The 26161-nt window shown below is 40.5% G+C and overlaps 1 protein-coding gene across 3 annotated transcripts; it reads right to left on the bottom strand.

Moving 5' to 3' along the window:
- Positions 1-233: 233 nt before the first annotated feature.
- On the bottom strand, positions 234-26071 carry LOC123757469 (neurofilament heavy polypeptide). Of its 3 annotated transcripts, none has more exons than XM_045741123.2 (8): positions 25973-26071; positions 23981-24094; positions 22145-22294; positions 14528-14636; positions 10770-10876; positions 9976-10101; positions 2812-2946; positions 234-1775 (listed from the first exon to the last, which is right to left on the bottom strand). In XM_045741123.2, exons 2-8 carry the CDS (start codon positions 24083-24085, stop codon positions 390-392), a joined length of 2118 nt encoding a protein of 705 aa, XP_045597079.2. In that variant the 5' UTR covers positions 24086-24094; positions 25973-26071; the 3' UTR covers positions 234-389. The 3 variants fall into 3 exon arrangements, with proteins under 3 accessions (XP_045597079.2, XP_045597080.2, XP_045597081.2); XM_045741124.2 differs by having other exon boundaries at positions 25925-26027; XM_045741125.2 differs by having other exon boundaries at positions 25857-25980.
- Positions 26072-26161: the final 90 nt, after the last annotated feature.

The raw sequence follows: 26161 nt of genomic DNA, 5'->3' as shown, positions 1-26161 counted from the left end.
ACAAGATAACTACATTACCCTGTAAACCTATGTATGACAATAACCTCACTTTAGGGTTAAAGTAGTACAGTACTCAAAATGAGGGCATCAAGGCTGAAGACTATTTTGCAGTCTAAAGTGGTCAAGCCTGGCCCCAGGCTGGGCTTAGTGAGAAGAACATCTCCCAGAACCCATTCCAGATTCAAGAAGATAGGTATCACTGAAGTACAAGAGGAGAAGTGATGTCAAAAGTATTGGATTAACAGAGTAATTTAATGAAAAGCACAATACTTTATTCTAGTATAGTACTGTCGATAAATATAAACATAGCTCAATCATACACTTCTCTTGAAAATCTATTTAATACATATATTTCCCAATAAAATAAGAACATGGACAGCAAATTTCATCTAAGCAGACTTGGGGGCTTTTGTTTTAATCTTTTGCCTGGGAGTGATTGGTAGAGGTGTAGACAGTTTGAACTTCTTTTTTGTTGCCATGAGTTTTTTATCTACCAATTTAGTTTTCTTTCCAGAGCCAAGAATTTTGGGAGTAACCATTACATTCTTACTTTTAATCATCTTGGGAGTCTGAACAAAGCTTGGGCTATGTATTTTTTTCAAAGGTAAAACTTCCTCAGGAGTAACTGCCTTCTTAGGGGTCTTGAATTTCTTTGGAGTTTTAGCTTTTTGAGGCGTTTTCTTTCCAGAGCCTAGAATTTTGGGAGTAACCATTACTTTCCCACTTTTAATCATCTTGGGAGTCTGAACAGAGCTTGGGCTATGATTTTTCTTTTTAGGGGTCTTGGCTTTCTTTGGAGTTTCAGCTTCTTGGGGCATTTTACGTTTCTTGGGCATCACAGATTTGTCCAGATTTGTGGATAACTGTACATTATTTGCTGGTACACTCACCTCTTCAGGCATTTTTGCTCTTTTTGGAGTTGAGGATAACTCCAAATCTTCTGTTGACTGAGCCACTCTCATCACAGTGCTCCTCAGAGCTGAATCTGAAGATGCTACCATCTTATTAATTTTACCTTTGACAGTTTTATCTTTCTTAGGGGTTTTAGATTTATTAGGAGTTACAGACATCTGTACTTTCCCCGGTGACTGTGAAACTTTCAGCGAGTTTAGAGTTGGAGTCTGATCCACGTTCTCTATTACCGTATTTTTAGGCGAAGTTATTTTGAGAATTTTTCTCTTTTGAAGAGTTTTAGCTTTCTTCAGAGTTCGATTTTTCTTACCAGCTTTGGGCAAATGTACTTTCTCTGTTTGTATTTGTGTTATTTCACTTTTAGATGCATCTGTTGGAGATTTATTTCTATTTTTCTGACGTTTCACAGCCGATAGAGACTGGGAATCTGATCCCGTTGCAACTGGCACAGCTTTGATCCTTTTGATTGATTTCTTTGTCTGTGTTTGATTGTTGTTCAGTTTCCTTTTCACAGCAGTAACTCTATTAATTGGTGACTTTTTCCCATTTAGTTCAATACCTGCAGAGGAAACCTGGTTCTCAGAAGCACTTTCATCATTTGAAATGCCTCTCTCTTCCAATGTGTTTTGCATCTTAATGATTTTCTTGCAAACCAAACCTTTGCCAGTCAGTTTCTTAATCTTCTGAGAAGTTTTCTTTGCACGGCCCAAACTCTTTTTAGTGGATAACACAGCTTTACATGGTGGGTTTGTAGGAGGTTCAGTACCATTAACAGGTTCTTGAAGGTTCATATCCTCAGTTGCTTTTTCAGCCATCTTTTTCCCTTTTTTCGTTTTTGCCATTCTCTTCAGACTAACCTTTATCTGCAAAAAACAAAACATACTTTAAATATCCAGCAGTACCATGAAGCACATCCACACACAGATATACCAAAACAAGTATATGACGCAGTGGTCAGCACAGTCGGCTCAACACCACAGGGTCTCGGCAGAAAGACTGGCAAGTTTCGTTTCACCTGATGACCCTGTTCATCTAACAGTAAATAGTAGAAAGAGGTTAGGATGCAACCCAAAACAGTTGTATTAGACAATGTGCAATCCTATCCTTGACAATGCGGAACTATACAAACATGACTATGTTCACACGAGGACCACATAACAAACACTGTGTGAGGAGCCTATGCTGTGATTTCCAACTTCAAAATCACTTATTTGAAGTTGGGAAGCCTAGCGTAGGCATGAACAACTTTTAAAATTTTTTTAAAACCACTGAGATCAAAATTGGAATATGCAGTGGTTGTATGGTGTCCATATCTCAAGAAGCACATCAATAAATTGGAAAACGTGCAGAGACGTGCAACTATATGACTTCCAGAACTGAAAAACAGGAGCTACAAGTAGGGGTGGCCATTTCCCAATCCCTAAAAAGGCCACGGCCAACTCTCTTGTCTCTCGCCGAGAGAGACAGGCAGTCGCTCTGTTCCTCTCGGCATTTGGCCACCTTAACTATGAGAGTTTAGAGGTGTTAAATATGCCAAAGCTAGAAGATAAAAGAAAAAAAAGGCGATATGATCATTACGTACAAAATAGTAATAGAAATCGAGAAAATTGATAAAGAAGAATTCTTGAAACCATCCAACTTAAAGAACAAGAGGACATAAGATTCAAACTAAGAATACAAAGCTCCTGAAAAAACATTAGAAAGTTCACTTTTGCAGAGTGGTAGACAGTTGGAACAAGTTGAGTGAGAAGGCAGTGGAGGCCAAAACAAAGAGATAGTTTCAAAGCGTCATATGACAGAGTACTGGGAAGATGGAACACCGCAACTGAGGCTCTTATCCTGCAACAACACTTAGGTAATTAGGAATATTTAAATGTTTTATAATGATATTTAACTAACCTTATTAGTCAAGTCCTTCTTTGCTTTACTAAACTCTGCTCTCTGCTCCTCCGTAAGTTCCACATTTTCTTCACACATTTCAATTTTATCTGCATCAGAATTTTCATTGATGTCATTACCAGCAGATTGAAGCTTCTGAAAATGGTTAAACATAAATAGCATACATGCATATGTATATATTTTTTATAAATATATATATATATATATTTATTTTAAATGTACTGTATATACAGAAAGGGTACAATATGTCAAGCGCAGGTATTGTGATTAACCCTTAAATGGCTCGTCTAATCAGTAATTATCAAAAAGAAGGCACCAAGCTGGGAAGGCTATGTAGCACCATCAAATGTGTGGGATAATCATAGGGCGATAAATATCACTAAGAATGCCAATACGAGAACAAAAACGCATAAGGCGAACAATATCAAAGGTATCCAATTCACCAAGAATTCTATCGAGGGACAAGTGACCGTAAGGAACGGTCAGGAAGCAAGACACATACGTCCTGGAAGTCAGGACATTCAACAAGGATATGCACGACCGCAAGAGGGACAATGCAGTTTGGACAATAAGGAGCAGGGCGGCACTCCACTAAGTGCCTATGAGTTAAACCTATATGGCCAATACTTAACCTCGCCAGAGCAGTTTCCCACCGCCGGTTATGGTGGTAGGAGGAAGGCCACAGGGACACAATACTCTTAAAAGCATGCAGTTTGTAAACAGTAACAGAACACCAATGACCCTGCCAACAGGCCAGAATGGAGGTATGAATAACTGGGTAAAAGTCGAAATAAGGAATATCTTTATGGGAGATGGGACAGGTGCGGATAGCTTCCTTAGCAACAGCGTCCGCATGCTCATTTAAGGACTCGCCAACATGACTGGGAACCCAGCAAAACTCCACTGTCTTAAATCTACTGGAGATAAAAAACAGTCAATGTTGAATTTTGACTACCACAGGATGGACTGGATTAAAGGACTCCAGAGCCATGAGGGCACTGCGAGAGTCAACTACTACAACAAAGGAGGAGTGACAGCGAGAAAGCAGCTGACAAAGAGCATAGAGAATAGCTTAAAGTTCTGCCATGAAGATGCTAGTCTCCAGAGGAAGGCAACACAAAGGTGTGGTCAGGAAAAACAAGAGTAGCCTACACTGTCTGCAGACTTAGACCCTTCGGTGAAGACGGAAATGGTGCAGGAGAAGAGAAGTGTTAAAGGAAAAGGTATTTCAAAACTGCAGGGGGAAGGGGTAAAATCTTTAGTCACGTGGGTCAATGTTTTACCAAATTTAGGAAAGGGGACCCCTCCGTGGGGGGCAAAGACGGAATGGCACAAGGGAAAATATTGTTAACACGAACCGGAAGAGCATTTTGTAAGCGAAACAACTGTACAGGAGGAGGTAGGTGGTGAAGAGGAACAGGAACCATAGGAGTGGTAAAAGTCAAGGCACAACATAGGCGAGAGTGAGGGTGTTGTAAGGACCGTGCAAGGTAGCGAAGACAGTAGCGATCACGGCGATCCTGTAATAATCCATAATCGAGTTTAGATAGAACGAGACAGGAATGCAAAGAGGAGCGTGCACCTATCAGCTCCCCAAGAATTATGGGACAAGACCTTAGGTTAAGGGCCTTAGAGCATTCAACTCAGAGGCAAGAGAAATGGGGTGACCAAGACAAATGAATGTCAAAGTTTAGCAGAATCTTTGTACTAAAGGGGATGACCATAAAGCGACAAATAGGGACGAAGAATGACCTGCTTCCGAGTAAAAGTCATAGCACAAGTTTTAGTAGTAGAGAACTTGAAGCCATGATTGGTGGCCCAAGACGACACGGCATCAATCGCAAGTTGAAGCCACCGTTGAAGGAAAAGCGAATCATCACCTCGACAGCAGAGGGTAAGATCGTCTTACTTTACACGTAGCATTACATCCAGAAATCATATATAATGGCTTTATGTACAGCCAGAAGGAGAATAAGGAAATAGTGTCTACCACGGTCTCGTGAAAATACACAATAGCAGATTTGAATAGTGTTTGTGACAATCCATTCACAAACTAGACGTTTTTAGCAGCATCTATAGGGGTTATCTTCAGATGATTTCGGGGCTTAGTGTCCCCGCGGCCCGGTCCTCGACCAGGCCTCCATCCCCAGGAAGCAGCCCGTGACAGCTGTCTAACTACCAGGTACCTATTTACTGCTAGGTAACAGGGGCATCAGGGTGAAAAATATTTTGCCCATTTGTCTCCGCCTTCACCAGGGATCGAACCCGGAACCTCAGGACTATGAATCTGAAGCGCTGTCCACCCAGCTGTCAGGCGCCCCTCGGGCGAACTACCTTCGGGTAGTTCCATCTTTTTGAGTCAAATCAAGAGACAGCTACAATGTGATAGATGACCAAGTCCACAAGCTGACCGTTCACTCCCTTTATGATGAATTCCAGATAAGTGTCAGTAAACTTATTATTTACCCCCGAATTCACAGGTAATATAGCCACTGTTTGTCGGCCAGCAATAGTTGATTCCATTAATCACAGAGAAAATACTTTCCAGCAAAATTAGTGAAGATAGCAGCAGGAGCATAAGCCTTCAAAAGGACAGAGGACTGTCCCATGGAGCATCACACTGACAGCAGCCCACCAAGCACCCCCTCACAATGACAATGGGCTGGAAAAGGAGGGGGGCTCGTCTAGTAGTCTTGTATCATGGTTACCTTTACTTTCCCTTTTGGTTACCTTAAGTTGGTTCTCAGGATCACTGTACCAGCAGCCCAGTCTGTGACTAGGTCTGGTTGGTGGTCGGGTCAACCAGCCTTTTAGATGCAGCTGGACGTAGCCTGATGAATGAATCACAGCCGCATCGATCATTATTCCTTCCGAGGTGTTCATCAAGTTATATTTTTGAACACCATGAGAGGTCAGCTAGTTATGCCCCTCATGTTTAGAAGGTGTTGGAAAGTCTTGGGTCACTGATGTTGAAAGAGTTCTCTCAACATCCCTAGCCAACCTTTGCTTTTCAATGGGGCTATTTTGCAGATCCTGCCATGTCTCCTGGTCTCGCGTGAAGTTATTACCACATGCAGATTTGGAACCAATCCTAATATTTTCCAAGTTCAAATTATTATGTAGAGTATCTCTCTCGCCTGCACTCGAGGGAATAAAGATTTTAAAAATTTAAATGGTTCAAATAATTTAGATGTTTTATTGAGTGGATTCTGGCAGTAAAGGTGTTTTGCATGTTCTCCAGGTCAGCCATTTCTCCAGCTTTGACCAGGGCTGTTAACGTGCAACAATATTCTACTCTAGAGAGCACCGTGTCTTAAAAATTATCATCATTGGTATGGCATCCCTTGTTTGAAAAGATCTTGTTACCCAACCTGTCATTTTTCACTACTTTACATTATTGTGAACATTATTGTGTTCTTTAAAGTTAAGGTCTTCCAACTGGATTACTCCCAAATCTTTTATATTGCTATTTCGTTCTATACAGCGATTTGACCGAGTTTTATCTGGCTTCCGTTTTGATATTTTAGTTTTCCATAGTGCAAGAGCTGGAACTTTGCTTTGCAAGAGCTTTGGTAAACATATTATTTTCTGTGGCCCATTGATAGACCTGATTTACATCAGATTGGAGGTTTGCTGTGTTGTCAATATTGTCTACTCTCATAAAAATCCTAGCATCGTCTGTAAAGTAAGATATGGTACTACAGTATAGGCAGACAATGAGTCAATTATGTTTGAAGAAATGAGGACCAAACCACACACCAGAAGATGAAGAAACGACAACGTTTTGGTCTGTCCTGGCCCATTATCAAGTGGCATGTGCCTTGATAATCACATACGACCTGATAATGGTCCAGAATGGACTGAAACTTTATACTTTCTTCATCTTCTGGTGTGTGGTTTGGTCATCATATGGTACTATAGTTTATATCCTTGTCTATATCTGATATGAGGATGAAAAAGTGCTGGAACAAAGACAGTACCTCTGGGAGACTGAGCTTTTCAAGGTGGATAACCCAGCGTTTACTGTGTTGACTATTACACACTGGGTTCTGTTCATTAGGAAATTAAAGCTCCATCTTCCAACTTTGCCAGTAATTACTTTTGTGGGCATTGTGTGTGTGCAAAAACACCATGATCACATCTGATTAAAATTTTGGCAAAATCTGTGTATATTTTATCAGCATTTTGCTTGTTTTTCTAAGCTAAGGCCATTTCATATTGGTCTAGCAATTGTCAGAGGCAGAAGTGCCCTGTTCTAAACCTATATTGTTCAGGGCTATATAGGCACTGTGATTACATGTGTTTTGTGATCTTACTTTTTAACACTCAAAAGATTTTTATGTGTGATGTTAGTGCTATTAGTATATAATTTTTTTGCCTGCTTTATCTTTTTATTTTGTTGGTGTGTGTGTGTGTGTGTGTACTCACCTATTTGTGCTTGCGGGGGTTGAGCTTTAGCTCTTTGGTCCCGCCTCTCAAAAGTCAATCAACTGGTAATTACTTAAGTGTAGTTACAGGATGAGAGCTTCGCTCGTGGTGTCCCATCTACCCAGCACTGTCATATAACGCTTTGAAACTATTGACGATTTTGGCCGCCTTCACCTTCTCACTTAACTTGTTCCAACTGTCTACCACTCTGTTTGTGAAAGTGAATTTTCTTATATTTCTTCGGCATCTTTGTTTAATTAGTTTAAATCTATGACCTCTTGTTCTTAAAGTTCCAGGTCTCGGGAAATCTTCCCTGTCGATTTTATCAATTCCTGTTACTATTTTGTATGTAGTGATCATATCACCTCTTTTTCTTCTGTCTTCTAGTTTTGGCATATTTAATGCCTCTAACCTCTCCTCGTAGCTCTTGCCCTTCAGTTCTGGGAGCCACTCAGTAGCATGTCTGCACCTTTTCCAGTTTGTTGATGTGCTTCTTAAGATACGGGCACCACACAAGCCGCTGCATATTCTAGCTTTGGCCTAGGACTACCACACACTGACCATGACTCTTCCTAAAGAAAGAATGGTACTATGGGTAGGACCTGGTGACCGTCAAGACTCTGGCGGTCTTTAGGTTATCTTGAGATGATTTCGGGGCTTTTTTAGTGTCCCCGCGGCCCGGTCCTCGACCAGGCCTCCACCCCCAGGAAGCAGCCCGTGACAGCTGACTAACACCCAGGTACCTATTTTACTGCTAGGTAACAGGGGCATAGGGTGAAAGAAACTCTGCCCATTGTTTCTCGCCGGCGCCCGGGACCACAGGATCACAAGTCCAGCATGCTGTCCGCTCGGCCGACCGGCTAGTCAGGTCGTCCCTACAACCTGACTATTACTCTTCCTTCCGTACAATCTGTCTGTAGATTGGTGTACAGATTCCTGAGCCTACTGGGCTCTTATCATATCTACATTTAAAACTGTATGGAGTCAGCCTCCACCACATCGCTGCTTAATGCATTCCACCTTTTAACTACTCTGACACTGAAAAAGTTTTCTAACATCCCTGTGGCTCATTTGGGTACTCAGTTTCCACCTGTGTCCCCTTGTTCGCGTACCACCAGTGTTGAATAGTTTACCCTCATCTACCCTGTCGGAGAATATTGCCCACGATTTTTTTTTTTAAATGGCGTCTGTTTACAAGAGCCCTGAGGAAGCTAATGTGAACCCCGTGTAGCCGCGGGCCATTTTGAATCGTGCCTGGCACCCTATGGCATATATATACACCATGTGCACCGTGAGACATGTTATTCATAGCGTACATATACACCATGTGCAGTTTAAGGGTTAAGGCTTGTTATAAGACTGTGTGAAAGGCTGCCAGTGCTGGAGACCTCTGCCAGCGTGTTGCTGGAGAGTACAAGTGGTGTTTTGGCACCGTGACGATACTGTGTGGGACTGGCTCATGGTTTACCGAGAAAGGTGAACTTGCCGGCATGAGGACCATAGAAGACAGTCACAGGGAAATAACCCTGAGTAGTATACAATAGAAGATAGAAATGGACTCACCGGGAAAGAAAACTGCAGAAATTTTATAGTGTCCTGTGTGAATGTGACCCTTACAGTGTTGAGTGCATATGTGTATACTGTATATAGTTAGGAAGTACACTTGGTGATGGTTCTGTTTTGTGTTGTTTACCCACTTTTCCTTTAGAATGATTATTACTGCTAGTTTTTAATAACTTGCCCAAGATTCAGGGTGGGATCGAGTAAGAAGAGGCACTTAGGTTCCAAATACAGTTTGATAAGTAAAGAACCCAGTTACTGGCTAAGTGAGGCTGTAAACATATGGGTTATCACTCCATGGTCACATTTATCAAATGCCTTTGCAAAGTTCATGTATATACTTAATCTGCATTTTGTTTTCTTTCTAAAACTCACATTATTTTGTCAGTGGTTAATTAATTGCAAAAGGTAGGAACTTCCTGCTCTAAATCCATATTGACTTCCATTGTGAAGTTCACTGTTCACCATAAAACTGGAGACTTAACTCCTAATCACTCTAAATTTTAGCCAACACTGCTTTTTTCCTTTGTAGAGCAGAGTTATATCAACTGATTTAAGTGACTGGCACATAACCTGCATCCAAGCTTACTTTCCCTATTATATCAAGCACTTATTACACTATTAAACTATTTATACTATTCTCCCTATTACACCTATTGGTACTTTTACATTTCATTATGAATATAGATTTCTGGGAGCAGGGCCGGATTTAGACCTTACGGGGTTAACTGTTGGTTAACTATATAAGGGGCAAATTCAGGAGCCCCTTAATATCGAAATTAAAAAAGAAGGGAACTACAATGGTGACAAACCGCAAAGGTTTGAAAAAAATTACATTAGGTTCTCTCCGATTTACTTTTCTCAATTTTATTGACATAGAACAACTCTGACTACATTTTTCGGTTTGTAATATAGGCTAAAGGGATATAAATTACTGGTGGTCAGGTAAGGTAAGGTATGAAGTGTTGTGAAGCTTTGATTTCTTTTAATTATTCCCTTCCCGGCTAAGTTTTTCATTTTATACTGCTGTACAAGAAATTAATTACTGTATTCACGCCATACAGTCTTCAAATTTATTGTATCTTATTAATGTATGTACAGTATGTTTGTATGTACAGTATGGCTTTAATTCTTTCCCCCTTCCAAGTAATCCACACCCTTCAAAAGTCAACCTACCACTCCAGGCAGTCCAAGGTCCAAACTAATACCCAAATTGTTCAACACATCCATTTTCTGCCTGTAAGCATCAGCTAGCCTACGTCTCCTACTCCTCGCCTGTCCCAGAGTGCGTCGCTTATTGAGCTGCAAAAAAAAAAAAAAAAAAAAAAAAAAAAAAAAAAGTATCATTATCAGAGTATCAAGAACGGAAGGAAATTTTGAGGAGAAAATAATGGAAGCATGACTATACAGCACATGAAAGAGACACAAGGACAAAGCTGGGAAAGGGGAGTGAAGGAATGATGCTTAACCACTTGAATTGTTTGGAGATCGAACACCAGCCAAGATAGAGAAATCAAAATTAAAGCATGGTAATGGTAATGACAATTATCCCACATCGAGGCTGTATGAGTTCAGGGAAACATGAAGACATCTTAGGTTAAATTTTTAATGAACTTACTCAAGCTTTTCTTAAGTTTATTAGGAATTACATTTACTGTAGTCTACATTAGATCAATCAATCAACAATCTGCCAATTAGATTTATGAATTTAATCTATAGATGTCAAATATTTTTCAAGTGCTCTACATCTCCAACCCAGACAAAAGTTAGATTTATTCAGTGAACTCATATTTTATTTATTTTTTAATACAATTTACTTCAGGTTAATTCAAGATCGTGTAAATTTGTTATACTATACAACAATTTAAAAACTTATTTTCTAATAACAGTAAAACCTGAAAATTAACATTAAGATGCGCAATCATTATTTTACTTAATAAACAAATATCTTGAACTGTGATTTAACATACCTGGTTAATGGCAGCTGTTCTACTCAATACCCTAGGGCAGTTTCTTGGTCGTATATATCGATCAGCAAAGAGTTTATCCGATACCCGCTCAGGAGGAACGATTTGACCTGTCCATGGTAGCATCAAATTAGTATTGGAGAAACATTGAGCTATGTGCAATCAAATATGACCAATTATTTGACCATAAAGAGCTGAACTATGTATAATAAGGCAAGGTAATTAAAAGGAGAAAGCACAGTCACTATGAAAAAGCATTAAGAGACTAAGAACAATACACAAAATATTGATAACCCAAATAAATTTTTCATCGGTATGATACCAACATCAAATCATATATCAGATGTCACCCTATCCCCACTGGATTTTGAAGAAGCTATAAACAGTATGCCTATGCACTCTGCATCAGGCCCTGATTCTTGGAACTCCATATTCATCAAGAACTGTATAAAACCACTATCGCAGGCCATTCACATTCTTTGGAGACAAAGCTTAGATACTGGCATTATCCCTAACATACTAAAGACAGCAGAGATAGCACCACTCCATAGAGGAGGAAATAAGGCAGAGGCAAAAAATTACAGACCGATAGCACTAACATCGCACGTCATAAAAATCTTTGAGTGCACTAAGAAGAAAGATCACAAAATACTGTACATGGAATCACAGCATCTCCATAACCCCGGACAACATGGTTTCAGAACAGGGCACTCTTGCCTGTCACAGTTGCTGGACCACTATGACATGGCATTAGATGCCATGGAAGACAAAATGCTGATGTAATTTACATAGATTTCGCAAAAGCCTTCGACAAATGTGACCATGGTGTTATTGCACATAAAATGCATTAAAAAAGGAATTACCGGAAAAATAGGCAGATGGATCTACAATTTCCTGACTAACAGAACCCAATGTGCAATAGTCAACAAAATAAAATCCGGACCATCAACCGTGAAGAGCTCAGTCCCTCAGGGCACTGTGCTTGCTTCAATACTTTTTCTCATCCTCATATCGCACATTGACAAGAACACAATCTATAGTACTGTATCATCCTTTGCAGATGACACGAGGATTTTCATGAGAATAGACAACAGAGGACACAGCAAACCTCCAATCAGATGTAAATCGAGCCTTTCTATGGGCTACAGAAAATAATATGGTATTTAACGAAGATAACTTCCAGCTCATGTGCTACAGAAAAAATGAAAATATATAAACAGAAACCTCGTACAAAACTCAGTCAAATCATAACATAGAATGAAAAGGCAATGTAATAGATTTGGGTGTACTCATGTCGGAAGACCTTACCTTTAAAAAACACAATAAAGTAACCGTCACAACTGCAAGAAAAATGACAGGTTGGATAACGAGAACTTTTCACACTAGAGATGCTATACCGATGAGGATACTTTTCAAATCACTAGTGCTCTCTAAGGTGGAGTACTGCTGCACAATGACAGCCCCTTTCAAAGCTGGAGAAATTGCTCACCTGGAGAGCGTGCAGAGATCCTTTACTGCTAGAATCCACTCAGTAAAACATCTAAACTACTGGGACCAACTAAAAAGCCTAAATCTGCATTCCCTTGAGCGCAGGCGGGAGAGATAGATAATAATGTACACATGGAAAATATTAAGAGGGGCTGGTCCCAAACCTGCACACAGAAATAACATCACATCAGACCTGAAGGCATTGGCAGGATGTGCAAAATACCCTCGTTAAAAATCAGAGGTGCAACATGTACTCTGAGAGAGAACTCTATCAACATCAGAGGCCCGAGACGGTTCAACACGCTTCCACTACACATAAGGGGCATAAATGGCCGACCCCCTCACAGTGTTCAAGAGAGAACTGGATAAGCACCCCCAAAGGATACCAGATCAACCAGGCTCTGACTTATACGTCAGGCAGTGAGCAGCCACATCTAACAGCCTGGTTGACCAATCCAGCAACCAGGAGGCCTGGTTAACGACCAGGCCGCGGGGACGCTAAGCCCCGGAAGCACCTCAAGGTAACCTCAAGGTCAAGGTGGGATGAGACTAGCATAAAGGAATGCTACCCAACCATTTGGCCCATCGGGAATTGAACACCAATGTCTGCAAGAGGCAGGGCCGTTCTTATACCAAATAGTATAAGTAGCTGGGGCTATGTAGAATAACACAACAAGATATTTAATTTCAAATTTTACTAACATGTTTAAATTACTTATCTGCACCCAATCTACCATTGTAGATTGGGTGTAGATAAGAATCTCATAACTTTCCATTAAATCCAGATCCAATCATACAACTTCCCATTAAAGAAAGGGTGGGGGGAAGGGGGAACAGGGCCCAAATTTTGCAATTTCAAACACATATATATCAAAAATACATATTTGGTACAGTATATTTGGTAGAAATATCAAGATAAACTAATAACACCCCCTATTTTCCTCTATAATGATGGGTGTCAAAACCCTATAATTCAACCTTGCTTCAGCAGATGATGAGTTACAATAACGTGGCTGAAGATACGAAGACTAAACCACACACCAGAAGACGGAGAGACGACAACATTTCAGTTCGTCCCGTACCATTATCAAGTCGATTGTGATCAGCCGACTTGATAATGGTCCAGGCCGAACAGAAACGTAGTTGCGTCTCCTTCTGGCGTGTGGTTTAGTCTTCACACTTGCTTCTGCTATTAAAGTAATGGCAGGAAATTGTAATAATTTAGTGTGATACATCATAATAGTGTGATACATCTATGAGAAAATCTCCTTCAGCAATATGATGGAACTGAACTGGCAGTATAGGTCACTCCAAACACACCCATTATTGCCTCAGGTAGCTCTAAACACACCCATTAGTGCCTCAGGTGGCTCCAAACACACCCATTAGTGCCTCAAGTCGTTCCACACACACACATTACTGCCTCCGGTTGCTCCAAACACACCCATTAGTGCCTCAAGTTGAGCCTCAGGTGGCTCCAAACACACCCATTATTGCCTCAGGTGGCTCCAAACACACCCATTAGTGCCTCCGGTCGCTCCAAACACATCCATTAGTGCCTCCGGTCACTCCAAACACACCCATTAGTGCCTCCGGTCACTCCAAACACACCCATTAGTGCCTCAGGTGGCTCCAAACACACCCATTAGTGCCTCCGGTCGCTCCAAACACACCCATTAGTGCCTCCGGTCGCTCCAAACACACCCATTAGTGCCTCAAGTCGTTCCACACACACACATTAATGCCTCCGGTTGCTCCAAACACACCCATTAGTGCCTCCGGTCACTCCAAACACACACATTAGTGCCTCAAGTCGCTCCAAACACACACATTAGTGCCTCAAGTCGCTCCAAACACACACATTAGTACCTCAAGTCGCTCCAAACACACACATTAGTACCTCAAGTCGCTCCAAACACACACATTAGTACCTCAAGTCGCTCCAAACACACACATTAGTACCTCAAGTCGCTCCAAACACACACATTAGTGCCTCAAGTCGCTCCAAACACACACATTAGTACCTCAAGTCGCTCCAAACACACACATTAGTACCTCAAGTCGCTCCAAACACACACATTAGTACCTCAAGTCGCTCCAAACACACACATTAGTACCTCAAGTCGCTCCAAACACACACATTAGTGCCTTAGGACACATTCAATTCTATCACATTGCTTCAAAAGATTTGTTTCTTAATCTTTTATATTTTGACCAAGAAAAACTTGACAATACATCTACAACTATGGCCTTTTGTACAAAACACAACTTACATTTCATAATTTTTCCAAAAGTGAGGTAGCCATCCATAATTTTGGCCACAATCTTTGCAACTTCGTAGTGTTCAAACTCTATATATGCATACCCACAGCTTGCTCCAGTCTGAAAAAAGATAAGAATTATTGGCCTGCACAATCATTATCATAAATTAAAATTTTGAGATTTACACAAATTTTCAAATGATAACATTTTTCTTCCTTATTCACATCACATTATCTTTCATATTTAATGTACTCTATATGCTGTACTAAAAAAATATAACTTTTCTGTTGTAGCCAATTACTGTATAATTGTACAGTGGAACCTCGATTAACGAATTTAATCCGTTCCGGCACCGAGCTCGTCATGTGAAATGCTCGTCTTTCAAAACGAATGTCCCCAGTTTAAATATTGGAAATAAAAATAATGCGTCCCACCACCGAAAACATCAATATGATATTCAGTTTTTTAAATAATGGAGCAGCCTACCTGACATACACTGAACAAACCTTTATGACATTGGTTCTTTTTTCAACTTTGTTCACTCTTTTATATTCATTTTTGATAGCAAAAGGTTTGTTCAGTGTAAGTCAGGTAGGCTGCTCCATGTTTCTTAAAAAAAAATTGAACAAATTTGAAAAATGTCATAAAGGTTCGTTCAGTGTGTGCCAGGTAGGCTGCTCCATTATAAATAAATAAATGAAAAGATGGAGCAGCCTACCCGACATATACTGAACGGACCTTTTTGACATTTGTTCTATTTTCAATTTTTTGGCATTTTTTTGTTTATTCTACAAAAAAAATCAATCCTTTGCAACATCACAGCAATCACCCCTTTACATCCCAGCATCATTAGCATCTTTGAACAAAAAAAAAATAATCACTTATTTGCATCTTCGGAGACATCCGAGAATGTGCGAGAAGCATCGGGAACGGTTTTCTCGGTAATCAAACGAGCGCTCGCCAATCCAAACAAATTGTCGGCGATCTGCGCGCTCGTTATTCAAAATGCTCGTAAATTGAGGCGCTCATCACTCGAGGATCCATTGTATTATATATTTAACCAATTTTCCAAGCACTATAACAAGGTTATTGGCACCAAAGTGATCAAATTTATCTAACCCTTGGTAGGCCATCCTGGCATCCCAGACTATGTCCAAGCAAAAATACCCTTGTCCAACAGAGTGCCAACGTTGTTGCAGAGAATATGGCTGAGAAGCCCTTCTTCAGCCTCAAGTCCAAGATTAATGAACAATGAACCACCAAGATGATGTTACCAGAGCTCGTAGTCAAAATACAGGCTGGAGTGAGTGAAAAGCCACACCACTTGCAGCAACAGCAACCTCCTCATCCAAGCGAAAGAGGCAAGAACATACAGAAAAGGAAAGGAAAACTATCAAGCCTCCCAAGGAGAATCTAAAACAGCCAGGCACGGTGAACAATAATATGCGACAAATGCTACAAGAATAACTAGTACCTGTACAAACAAATATCCGAAATAACGTAAGGTAATCATGAGGAGAAAGCACCAAGTCAGTACGACTATATAGCGCTTGGAAGGGATATAAGGACAGGCGATGAGTCACAATAACGTGGCTAAAGTATGATGACCAGACCACACACTAGAAGATGAAGGGACGACGACGTTTCGGTCCGTCCTGGGCCATTCTCAAGTCACAATCGACTTGAGAATGGTCCAGGACAGACCAAAACGTTGTCGTCCCTTCACCTTCTAGTGTGTGGTCTGGTCATGATGTAAGGACAGTGAAGGAATGGTGCCCAACTTCTTGCACCATCGGGAATCGAATGCTGACCATGCAAAAAGTTAGAGCAGCTGCTTGATACCTGCTTGATGGCAGTTCTTCTGCTACTCAAGCCCGGCCCGAGGCCAGGCTTAATTTGTAAGAACTTGGTCCAACAGGTACCTTGCTTGTGAGTGCACTGTTGGCTACTACAGTACAGTATTTTAAGTATCAAGTCAGTACAGTACAATGAGGTGTTACAAAGATACTGATTAGCAACCTGTTGAAAAGGTAATCATATAAAAATATAATATTCTTTACTGCAAATACCTAATAAATTAACCAAGTAATAGTCAATTTATTATATATGAATATTAAGTGTAACTTATAAGTGTGGAAGAATTTAAGATTTTTGCCAAACCAGAGAACTTAAAATATACTAAAAAATTCAACACTTTAATGTACCAGAATATACAATTTATATTTATGGTGCTGCTAAAAAATTTACACCAGTTTTCTTCACACATGTTTATGCTTGATTACAAGATTAAGGCATTCCAAGTCATTTACCGCTACCATATACACATGTTTATGCTTGATTACAAGATTAAGGCATTCCAAGTCATTTACCGCTACCATATACACATGTTTATGCTTGATTACAAGATTAAGGCATTCCAAGTCATTTACCACTACCATATAACATGGGACATGACTCATTATGGGTTCCAGATATTTACTATAATAACTCATTTTAAAGTGATATTGTGTATGTAATTATAATGTATATATTAGAGTGAACATGCGGATGTACACGCCAGAAAAATACATAATCAATTTCAATGTCTTTCTTTTTATTAATCATTTCTGATTCAAATTCTCACCCTTAAACAATAGTCAACAATGAAAGACAAGTAAAATGCTGATATTATATACATATTCACAAAAATTTGACAAATGTGACCATGTTGTAATTACAAAATACACACAAAAGGAATTATGTACTATACTGGCAAAGCAGAAAGATGAATCTTTAATTTCCTAATGAGCATATCCTAAAAAGCAATGGCCAATAAGGTAAAATCTGGATCATCCACCACGAAAAGCTCAGTTCCTTAACCCTTAAAGTGCGCATCACTTCATATGAAGTGTAAATCGTTTTACCAGTCAACTGCGCTTCACTTCATATGAAGTGTATGGGTACCGCGCACGATTTGAATGGCCCGCGGTGTAGCTGGGGGTCCCATACGCTGCCCAGGGGCTCTAGTAAACAGCGGCCATTTTGAAAAAAAATCCAGCTCACGATTCGATGGCATGGGAGGCCTCAGTTTAGCGAGAGTCACCATGGCGAGCGCACGGTCAAACGCCTCACGGGCACGCACCACTCAGTCCCTCACCCCAGAGCAAATAGCCCACGAATTATTCTCTGAAGGTGAAGAAAGTGTGTTTGACGATTCAGACAACGATGAGGATTATACACAGTTGTCGGGTGATAGCAGCAGCAGCAGTGAAAGTGAGAATGACCGCCATGCCATGGCGAGGCCTATTCGCTCTCCCATGCCTCCTCGCCCATTTTCTACCCCAATTCTACCACGACCTCACAGTTCCTGTGGATATTTTCTGTTTGAGGGTGACGAGTCAGAGGGAGGTGACTCCTTTTCTGGGTTTAGTGACTCAGATCAAAGTTTTATTGAGCCTGTGGCTGGTACCAGTGGTGTAACTGGGCGAGAAATTGTCGCGTCAGCAGCATCTCGCCCGGCCAAGCGCCACCGCATGGCACCACATGAGGGACCAAGACCCTCGTGTTCACGTGCACCCACCTCACGTGCACCCACCTCACGTGCACGTAGCCGCCGTGCTTCTCGCAGACGGTATTCAGCTCCTGGTCGCCGGTATGCATCGCTTCCTCGCCGTCTTTCCTCTGCATCTCGCAGGACGCCTGGTGTACTTGAGTGGAGTGATGGTGACGATTTTATTCCTAATATTCCTCACTTTGACGATAAAGATGTAGGGATTACAAACCTTTTCCCTAATCAAGGTGAGGACATGGCTGAGATGGAATATTTTACAGCATTCTATGATGAACCACTCATGGAATACATTGTACACCAAACGAACCTGCATGCTGCTTACCTGATTGAGAGGGAAATCACAGAATTTTCACGACTGCAGCGTTGGAAAAATACCACAGTGGCGGAAATGTATGTGTTTTTGGCACTCTGTTTGTTGATGAAGCACTGTCACAAACATGCAATAAATGACTATTGGAGCAAGGACAAGACAATACCAACACCTTTATTCGGGAAATATATGTCACGAGACAGGTTTCAGATACTCCTCAGGTGTCTACATTTTGGAAGTGTTCAGGACCGAACACCTGATGATAGACTGTGGCGAGTGAGGCACTACATGAACGATGTTATTGGAAAATTCAGAGATTTTTACGTACCAGCACAGAAGCTGGTGGTTGATGAATCTCTCATACTTTTCAAGGGACGTGTTCCATTCAAACAGTACATTCCCTCAAAACGAAACCGATTTGGCCTGAAATTTTTTGTTCTTTGTGATTGTGAGACAGGATACGTGTTACACATGATTCTGTACTCGGCTAGTGATGTAGACATTCCCGGTAACGACGAACATGGATTCTCGGGGAGTGTAGTGAAGACCATCATGGCTCCGTGGATGAACAAGGGACACATTTTATACACAGATAATTACTATACAAGTCCCTTGCTAGCTCGGTTCTTGCTAGAAAATAGAACCGGATTGGTTGGTACAGTAAAGCCACAACGAAGGGAAATGCCTGTGTTTGACAACGACATTGCAGTTGGTGAGTGTCAGAGAAGGAAAAGTGATAACATTCTGTCAGTTCGGTGGAAAGACAAAAGAGAGGTGAACTTGTTGACAACAATTCATGATGGAACAATGGTGAACAGTGGGAAAGTGAGCCATAAAACAAACGCACCACTATATAAGCCAGACTGTGTTTTAGACTATAATATCAACATGCGGTTGATTGATAAATCAGACATGATGATTGGCACTGCAGAGTGTGTGCGGAAGACATGTAGGTGGACGAAAAAAGTGTTCTTCCATCTTGTGGACATGAGCATGCTGAACTGTTTCAACATGTACCTTGTGAGAACTGGACGTAAGCCCACTTTCCGTGACTTTGTATTTGATGCTGCAATACAGTTATTAGGAAAGTTTGCAAAAGATGTCCCAGGTATTCAGCGGCCCATCATAAACCCACTGTTGCAGCATGCTGGTACTCCACGCCTCGCTCACACTGAAGGCTTCCTAGCACACAAACTTAAGTATTTGCCACCTGGTGTGAAGCGTGCAATAGCCCAACGTGATTGCTTGGTGTGTAAAACAACGACACGTAGAGACAAGAAACGGAAGCTTGTGCAAACATGGTGTGAAACGTGTGGTATCCCATTATGTGCTGTCGACTGCTTCAATGACTACCACAGTCTAGAAATCTAAGTGTGCTTCAAAGTGTGTATAGCGTGTGCGTGTGTGTAAATATGTAAACATATAAGCAGATAGCGTGTGCGTGTGTGTAAATATATACAAATATAAGCAGAACATACAATATAATGGACTGTAATGACATATTATATTGCCGTAATTGAAAACATTTGTGTGCGCCTGTGTATACTCAAATATGCAACAATTATTGATACAAAATATGTTCAAACAGTATTTGAAACACAATTAGTGAAAAAAAATTAGATAAAATGCGCTTAGACATTGTAAATAAATAGCGCGAAAATATATTTGTGGCAACTCTGGCTGTTTGAGGACCGCGCGCAACATCTCCCGGGCGTGTACTGCATGAGCGAACATGCAGATTGTGACGTCATCACCGAGCTTCTCGGCTCTATTGCAACAAAAGTAAGTACAATAGAATTTTTTTTTTATTTTTCCCGTGATCAGTGAACAGAACTTAACAGATTAGCAAAAAAAAAAAAAATTTTTTTTTTTTCAAAATGACATGCGCCTGTGTGGATAGCAGGATATTAGACCCCGAGCATGTTAAGGGTTAAGGCACTGTACCTGCTCCAGTAATCCCTTACATGGAAAAGTAATCACTATGTGGAAAGGAATTAAAGAACTAACAAAGAATGAGACATAGGGGTGGTTTTGGATAGTAAGTTGTTGCCAGAGGAACACACAAAGAACATTGTGAGAGGAGCGTATGCGTCGCTTTCCAACTTCAGACTTGCTTTTAATTACATGGATGGTGAAATACTAAAGAAACTGTTCATGATTTTTGTGAGACCAAAAATGGAATATGCAGCAGTTGTATGGTGCCCAAATTTCAAGAAGCACATAAATAAACTGGAAAAGGTGCAATGGCATGCTACAAAATGGCTTCCGGAACTGAAAAATGAGTTATGAGGAGAGACTAGAGGCATTAAACCATGCCAAAACTAGAAGATCGAAGAAAAAGAGGTGAAATGATCATCACTAAAAAATACTAACAGGAATCGACCAAATTGAAAGAGGAATACCGAAACCAGCAACTTCACGAACAAGAGGACAGAGATTCAAGCTGAGGAAACAAAGATGCTGAAAAAATATTAGAAAGCTATCTTTTGCAAACAGTGGTAGACAGAATGGTAGTTTGGCCTCCACCACCATCCAAGTGAAAAGGTGGTGGAGGTCAAAACCGTCTATAGTTTCAAAGCATTATAGGACAAAGAGTACTGGGAAGACGGGACACCATGAGCGTAGCTCTCATCCTGTAATTACACCTAACAGACACAAACTATAATGTCATCCTTCATAGGTGACACTAGGGGTTTTACGAGTAGAAATACTGATTCAAATAATCTTCATACTGATATTAACTGGATCTTTCAGTAGGCCACAAAACATTGATGTTCAACGAGGGCAAGGAACCAATAAAATACAGCCAAACCACACTGTAGTAAAAACACATAGATGATCAGAGTAATCATCGAGTAATCATGTTGAAAGACCTACTTGTAAAGAAAGCAATTACCAGAGAAATGATAGGCTTGGTAACAAAAATCTTTCAAATAAGAGATGCCAAATCAATGATGGGACTTTTTAAGACACTAGATGTAGCCTCTTATTATAATACATAGAGGTGGATAATATATTATCCACCTAATTATAGAGGTGGATAATATTCCACCTCTAGGGTGCAATATTATTGCACAAAAGCAGTCCCACTCAAAACTAGAGAAGATGCTGACCTGGAGAACATGCAGAGAACATCTACTATCCAAATCCATTCAATAAAATATCTAAATTATTAGGACTATTTAAAATCTCTTAAAACTGTACTCCTTGGAGTGCAGGAAAGTTACATAATAATTTACACTTGGAAAATACAGGAGGGACTAGTTTCACATATGCACACCGAATTAATTTTGTACGCTACCAGAAAGCATGGCAGAATGTACAAAATAGCCCTTTTCAAAAGTAGACATGCCAATGGTACCCAAAGAGAATATTATAAACATTAGGGGCCCAAACCTTGACAACATCCTCATTCTAAACATAAGCAGCTGACCTCTTATGGTGTTCAAGAGGAACTTTATAGACCTCCAATGGGGTGAAGGTTAACCCTTGGCGGCTTTGATCAATCAGGCTCGAATTCAAATGTCGGGGGTGTAAGAAGCAGCATCCAACAGCCAGGTTGACCAGACCATCAACCAGCAAGTTTCTTTAAGAGACTGGCCCCTAGTTATTGATCCTCAGACCCACAAAAGAGCATAACGCAAACACCATTTTATACATTAGGAGATAAACCATAACAGTTCATAATAAACTTCAAAACTTATAGTTTATAAAATACAATAAATAAATACAATAGTCTTCCACCTAAATTTTTTTTATGACACTAACCTTCTTACTCCGGGCCAGTATTATATTCTTGACCACTCCAAATTGTCGGAAAAACTTTAACATCGCAGCCTCAAAAAATCCATATGGTATGCGGGAGAGATAAATTACACCTCGTTTCACTTCTTGTCCTGCTAACCATTTTTTCCCAGTCTGGAAGATAAAAGTAAATGTAAATCAGCACTGAATTATCAATTTTTTTTTTTTTTTTTTGCACCAAAGGAGTACTGTATAGCAATACAAAACACACTGGTTAACAGTGGTCTATCTGCAGAGTGGTGGTCTATCTACCGAGTGGTGCTCCCTCTGCGGAAGATAAGAAACTTTACTCATATATAAATTGTTTGCTTCTTAACACTTGCATGGAATAAAAAAAAAAAGGATTTTTGTGTTCTTAGTGCTTGGCACTTAATGGTACACACAGACACACCTAGAAAACGATGAATAACACCCCCCCTCCCTTGTGTGCAAGATTCTCTAGCGGTTCTTCCTTTCAGGTTCTGCTCAACGGGTGAAGCGAGGCTTCTTTCTGTCTGGTTTCACCTTAGTGTAACTGCACCTGCACCTTGCTGGGTGCAGGTGCACTGTCACTGTCATTTGTATGACCAGTGTCATCCCCATTCAGAGCAGGAGAGATTGCTGAAATAGAGGGAGTACAGAGAACATATACGGGATACACAAATGATAAAGCATCTAAATTATTGGGATCGTCTCAAAGCTCTCTAAATGTACTCGCTAGAAAGACGACTGGAGATATATCAAATTATATACACGTGAAAAATACTGGAGGGCCAGGTCCCAAATCTGCACAGTAAGATAACAACATACTGGAGTGAACAATATGGAAGAAAATACAGAATAGAACCAGTAATGAGCAGGGGTGCCATAGGCACAATTAGAGAACTGTATAAACATCAGAGATGCAGATGTTGTTCAACATCCTCCCAGCGAGCATAAGAAATATTGCCGGAACAACAGAGGACATCTTCAAGAGGAAACTAGATAGTTTCCTCCAAGGAGTGCTGGACCAACCAGGCTGTGGTGGGTATGTGGGCCTGCGGGCCGCTGCAAGCAACAGCCTAGTGGACCAAACTCTCACAAGTCAAGCCAGGCCTCGGGCCGGGCTTGGGAAGTAGAACTCCTTGAAACCCATCAAGCAAGTATCAAGCAGGTGTCAGATGTGTGTATTTACTCACCGGATTCAACGTTATTTCTTAGTCACATGATGGAGTTCTGTGGTCAGAGTGCATTGTGTGCATAAATGCTCCTAAGATCCCATTACAGTTGAAACAAGTACAGTACTGGAGAAGTTAAAATAAAAATGTAGTAATAATGAAAGGACATGAGAAGATTTCAAGTCAAAGATGTAGAAGTGCTTATGTAGAAACTGTGAATCACTTACTGATGTATAAGTAAAGACAAAAGCACACAAGGGGAAAAAGGTCTGCCAGAATTTTTCTTTTATCTAGAAATTTGAAAACGGGAAAAAAGAAAAGTTTCACCTTAAAACAGTGATCAATATAGTCAAAAGGTCTGAGGAGTTAGGCAAATGATGACAGTTGCATCCTGGGTGAGGGTTAGTAGTGGGTCTAAGAGAACCCAACTACTATAGGACTGATGCTAAGAGAACTGATGCCTCTGTTCACTTAGCAGTAAATAGGTACCCAGGAGTTAGACAACTAATGTGGGCTGCATTCTTGGGAAGATCAGTCTTTAGAACGTGAAACCAAACCACAGAGTAAGCCAAATTCACAAAACAATGAAAGAAGCTTAATGCTATAAATATAATTACTTAAAGTAAATAAAAAAATTGTTGAAAGAACTGTAGAGAAAAGTTACCTTCAACGTCTTTCGATTTTTAATGGATTTCTTCCGAAATTCTGCATCCTTGGATGGTTTTAATGCCAACAAGCTGGCTGCTTTTGGTTTTGCTTTAGGCACCATGGTTGAAATCTGAAGAGAGAGAGGGAGTACATATTAGATAAATAACTATTAATCTGCAAAGAATGTCACAATGTGACAAACAAACATCTGAAGCAAATAACCCAACCCACACTTGGGTAATTACCATCTCGATATGCTCTCCTCAATCATTCCGTTTACCGAATATTGCACTGTATGTACAGTATGTGTATATGTAACCATATTAAATTCTTTATTCTATATGGGATATTTAATTTGTAGTTATTGCAAGACTCTTTGTTACAACTAGGTTTTAAACTCCATTGGGTTTAAAGCGCCTTTTTAATCTCCTCCACACACACACCTCTAGCTGCAACTACAGTATTCCTATTCTGTTTTTCCCAACCAAGGCTTTCATTGCTTCAGCAAATTTTCATCAATTATTGACGATGCACTCAATTTTTTTAAATACCTCTTTTTAACAATGATAATCCACATATTTAGTCACATTAATAACTATAGAGGCCATATTGCATATACATAATCGGGTATGTACATATGTGTGTAATTACCAAAGTGTAGTTAAAGAATGAGAGCTATGCTGGTCGTGTCCCGTCTCCTGTCGTATAATGCTTTGAAACTACTGACGGTCTTGGCCTTCTCACTTAGCTTGTTCTATCCGTGTGTGTATGTGTATTCATGTACAGGTATTTGCATACACTACACTGAAAAATTAAATTGAAACTAACGTTTTAAATGGTTAAGCAACCTTCTTCAACAGTTAGGCTAGAAGGCCTAACTTAAAACAAATCAAACCTAACCTAACTGAACTTAAAAAAAAAAAAAAGAGAAAATGTCGTTTTACATATACAGTAGTGCACTAGGTGCGAGACATCACTGGTGTAATAGGGTTCTTGCCGGTAAAGGTTTTCTTTCTTTATAAAGAAAAGTGGCTTTCGGCCACTTTTATTCTGTACTTCTTTGATGACGTTAGGTGTGCAGAGGTTAGGGGCCAGATTCACAAAGCAGTTACGCAAGCACTCACGAATCTGTACATCTTTTCTCGATCTTTGGCGGCTTTGTTTATAATTATTTAACATTTAATGAGCTCCAAAGCACCAGGAGGCTGTTTATAACAATAACAGTTGATTTGGAAATTTTCATGCTTGTAAATTGTGTAATAGATGTAACCAAAGCCGTCAAAGATCGAGGAAAGATATACATGTTCGAACAAATCTACAAGGGCCATGACAAGGGTTCGAACATACGTCCGGGATGATCCCAGACGCGCCTTACTTACTAAGGCGCATCTGGGATCATCTCGGACGTAGGTTCGAATCCTCATCACAGCCTTTGTGGATTTGTTCATTTCATGTATCACGCTTTTGTGATTGTGTGTAATGTACACGTTCGTAAGTACTTGCGTAACTGCTTCGTGAATCTGGTCCTGTGTGTGCAGAGGCCAGGTGTGCAGAGGCCAGGTGTGCAGAGGCCAGGTGTGCAGAGGCCAGGTGTGCAGAGGCCAGGTGTGCAGAGGCCAGGTGTGGACAGGTTAGGAAGGTATGTTAGGTTTAGAGTAAGTTCGGAAAGCAAAGTGGAAACGGGGCGACTTGTCCTGAAAAAGATGCTTCACTCTGAATCCCTAAACTATGCACTTAGCATTAGGACATTAGGCCACCTCAAGCACCAAGTGCCACTTTATTAATGAGCAATAAATACGCCATATTAATGCGAAAATATAACCCATTTGCTTACAGAAATGCTTCCCTAGTACACAAATGTTCTAAACACACTAGGCCAAAATAACCCACACCTTAGTAGCACTACACTTCAAAACGTTCAGAAGTGCCCCAAACACATGTTGTGAACACACAGACTCACTTAGGATACACTTAGGATACACAACACATGAAGTTGAAGTTGTCTCACCAAATGTTTCTCTTCCAACACGTGTTCTCCTCTACGCGTCCCAACTCTTGCCCCGGCTACGGCCACGGCTTCGTAAAGTGAACTAACTACGAACGTATATATTCTTTACATACTGTACCGGTGGTGAGCCTCGAACCCCATTGATGATGTAACAATATACATTCAATTTTGTAACTAGTTCATCAAGAC

Source organism: Procambarus clarkii, chromosome 19, assembly GCF_040958095.1.
Source record: "Procambarus clarkii isolate CNS0578487 chromosome 19, FALCON_Pclarkii_2.0, whole genome shotgun sequence".
In the NCBI taxonomy this organism is placed as follows: domain Eukaryota; kingdom Metazoa; phylum Arthropoda; class Malacostraca; order Decapoda; family Cambaridae; genus Procambarus; species Procambarus clarkii.
This window is presented reverse-complemented; position numbering and strand designations above follow the sequence as displayed.

Coding starts and splice junctions, on each gene's coding strand:
- LOC123757469 (XM_045741123.2), bottom strand. CDS start 24,085: ATGGTGCCTAAAGCAAAACCAAAAGCAGCCAGCTTGTTGGCATTAAAA. Junction 10,877..14,527: donor TTTTGGAAAAATTATGAAAT/GTAAGTTGTGTT, acceptor TACCATGGACAG/GTCAAATCGTTCCTCCTGAG. Junction 1,776..2,811: donor AGAAGGACTTGACTAATAAG/GTTAGTTAAATA, acceptor TGTTTTTTGCAG/ATAAAGGTTAGTCTGAAGAG.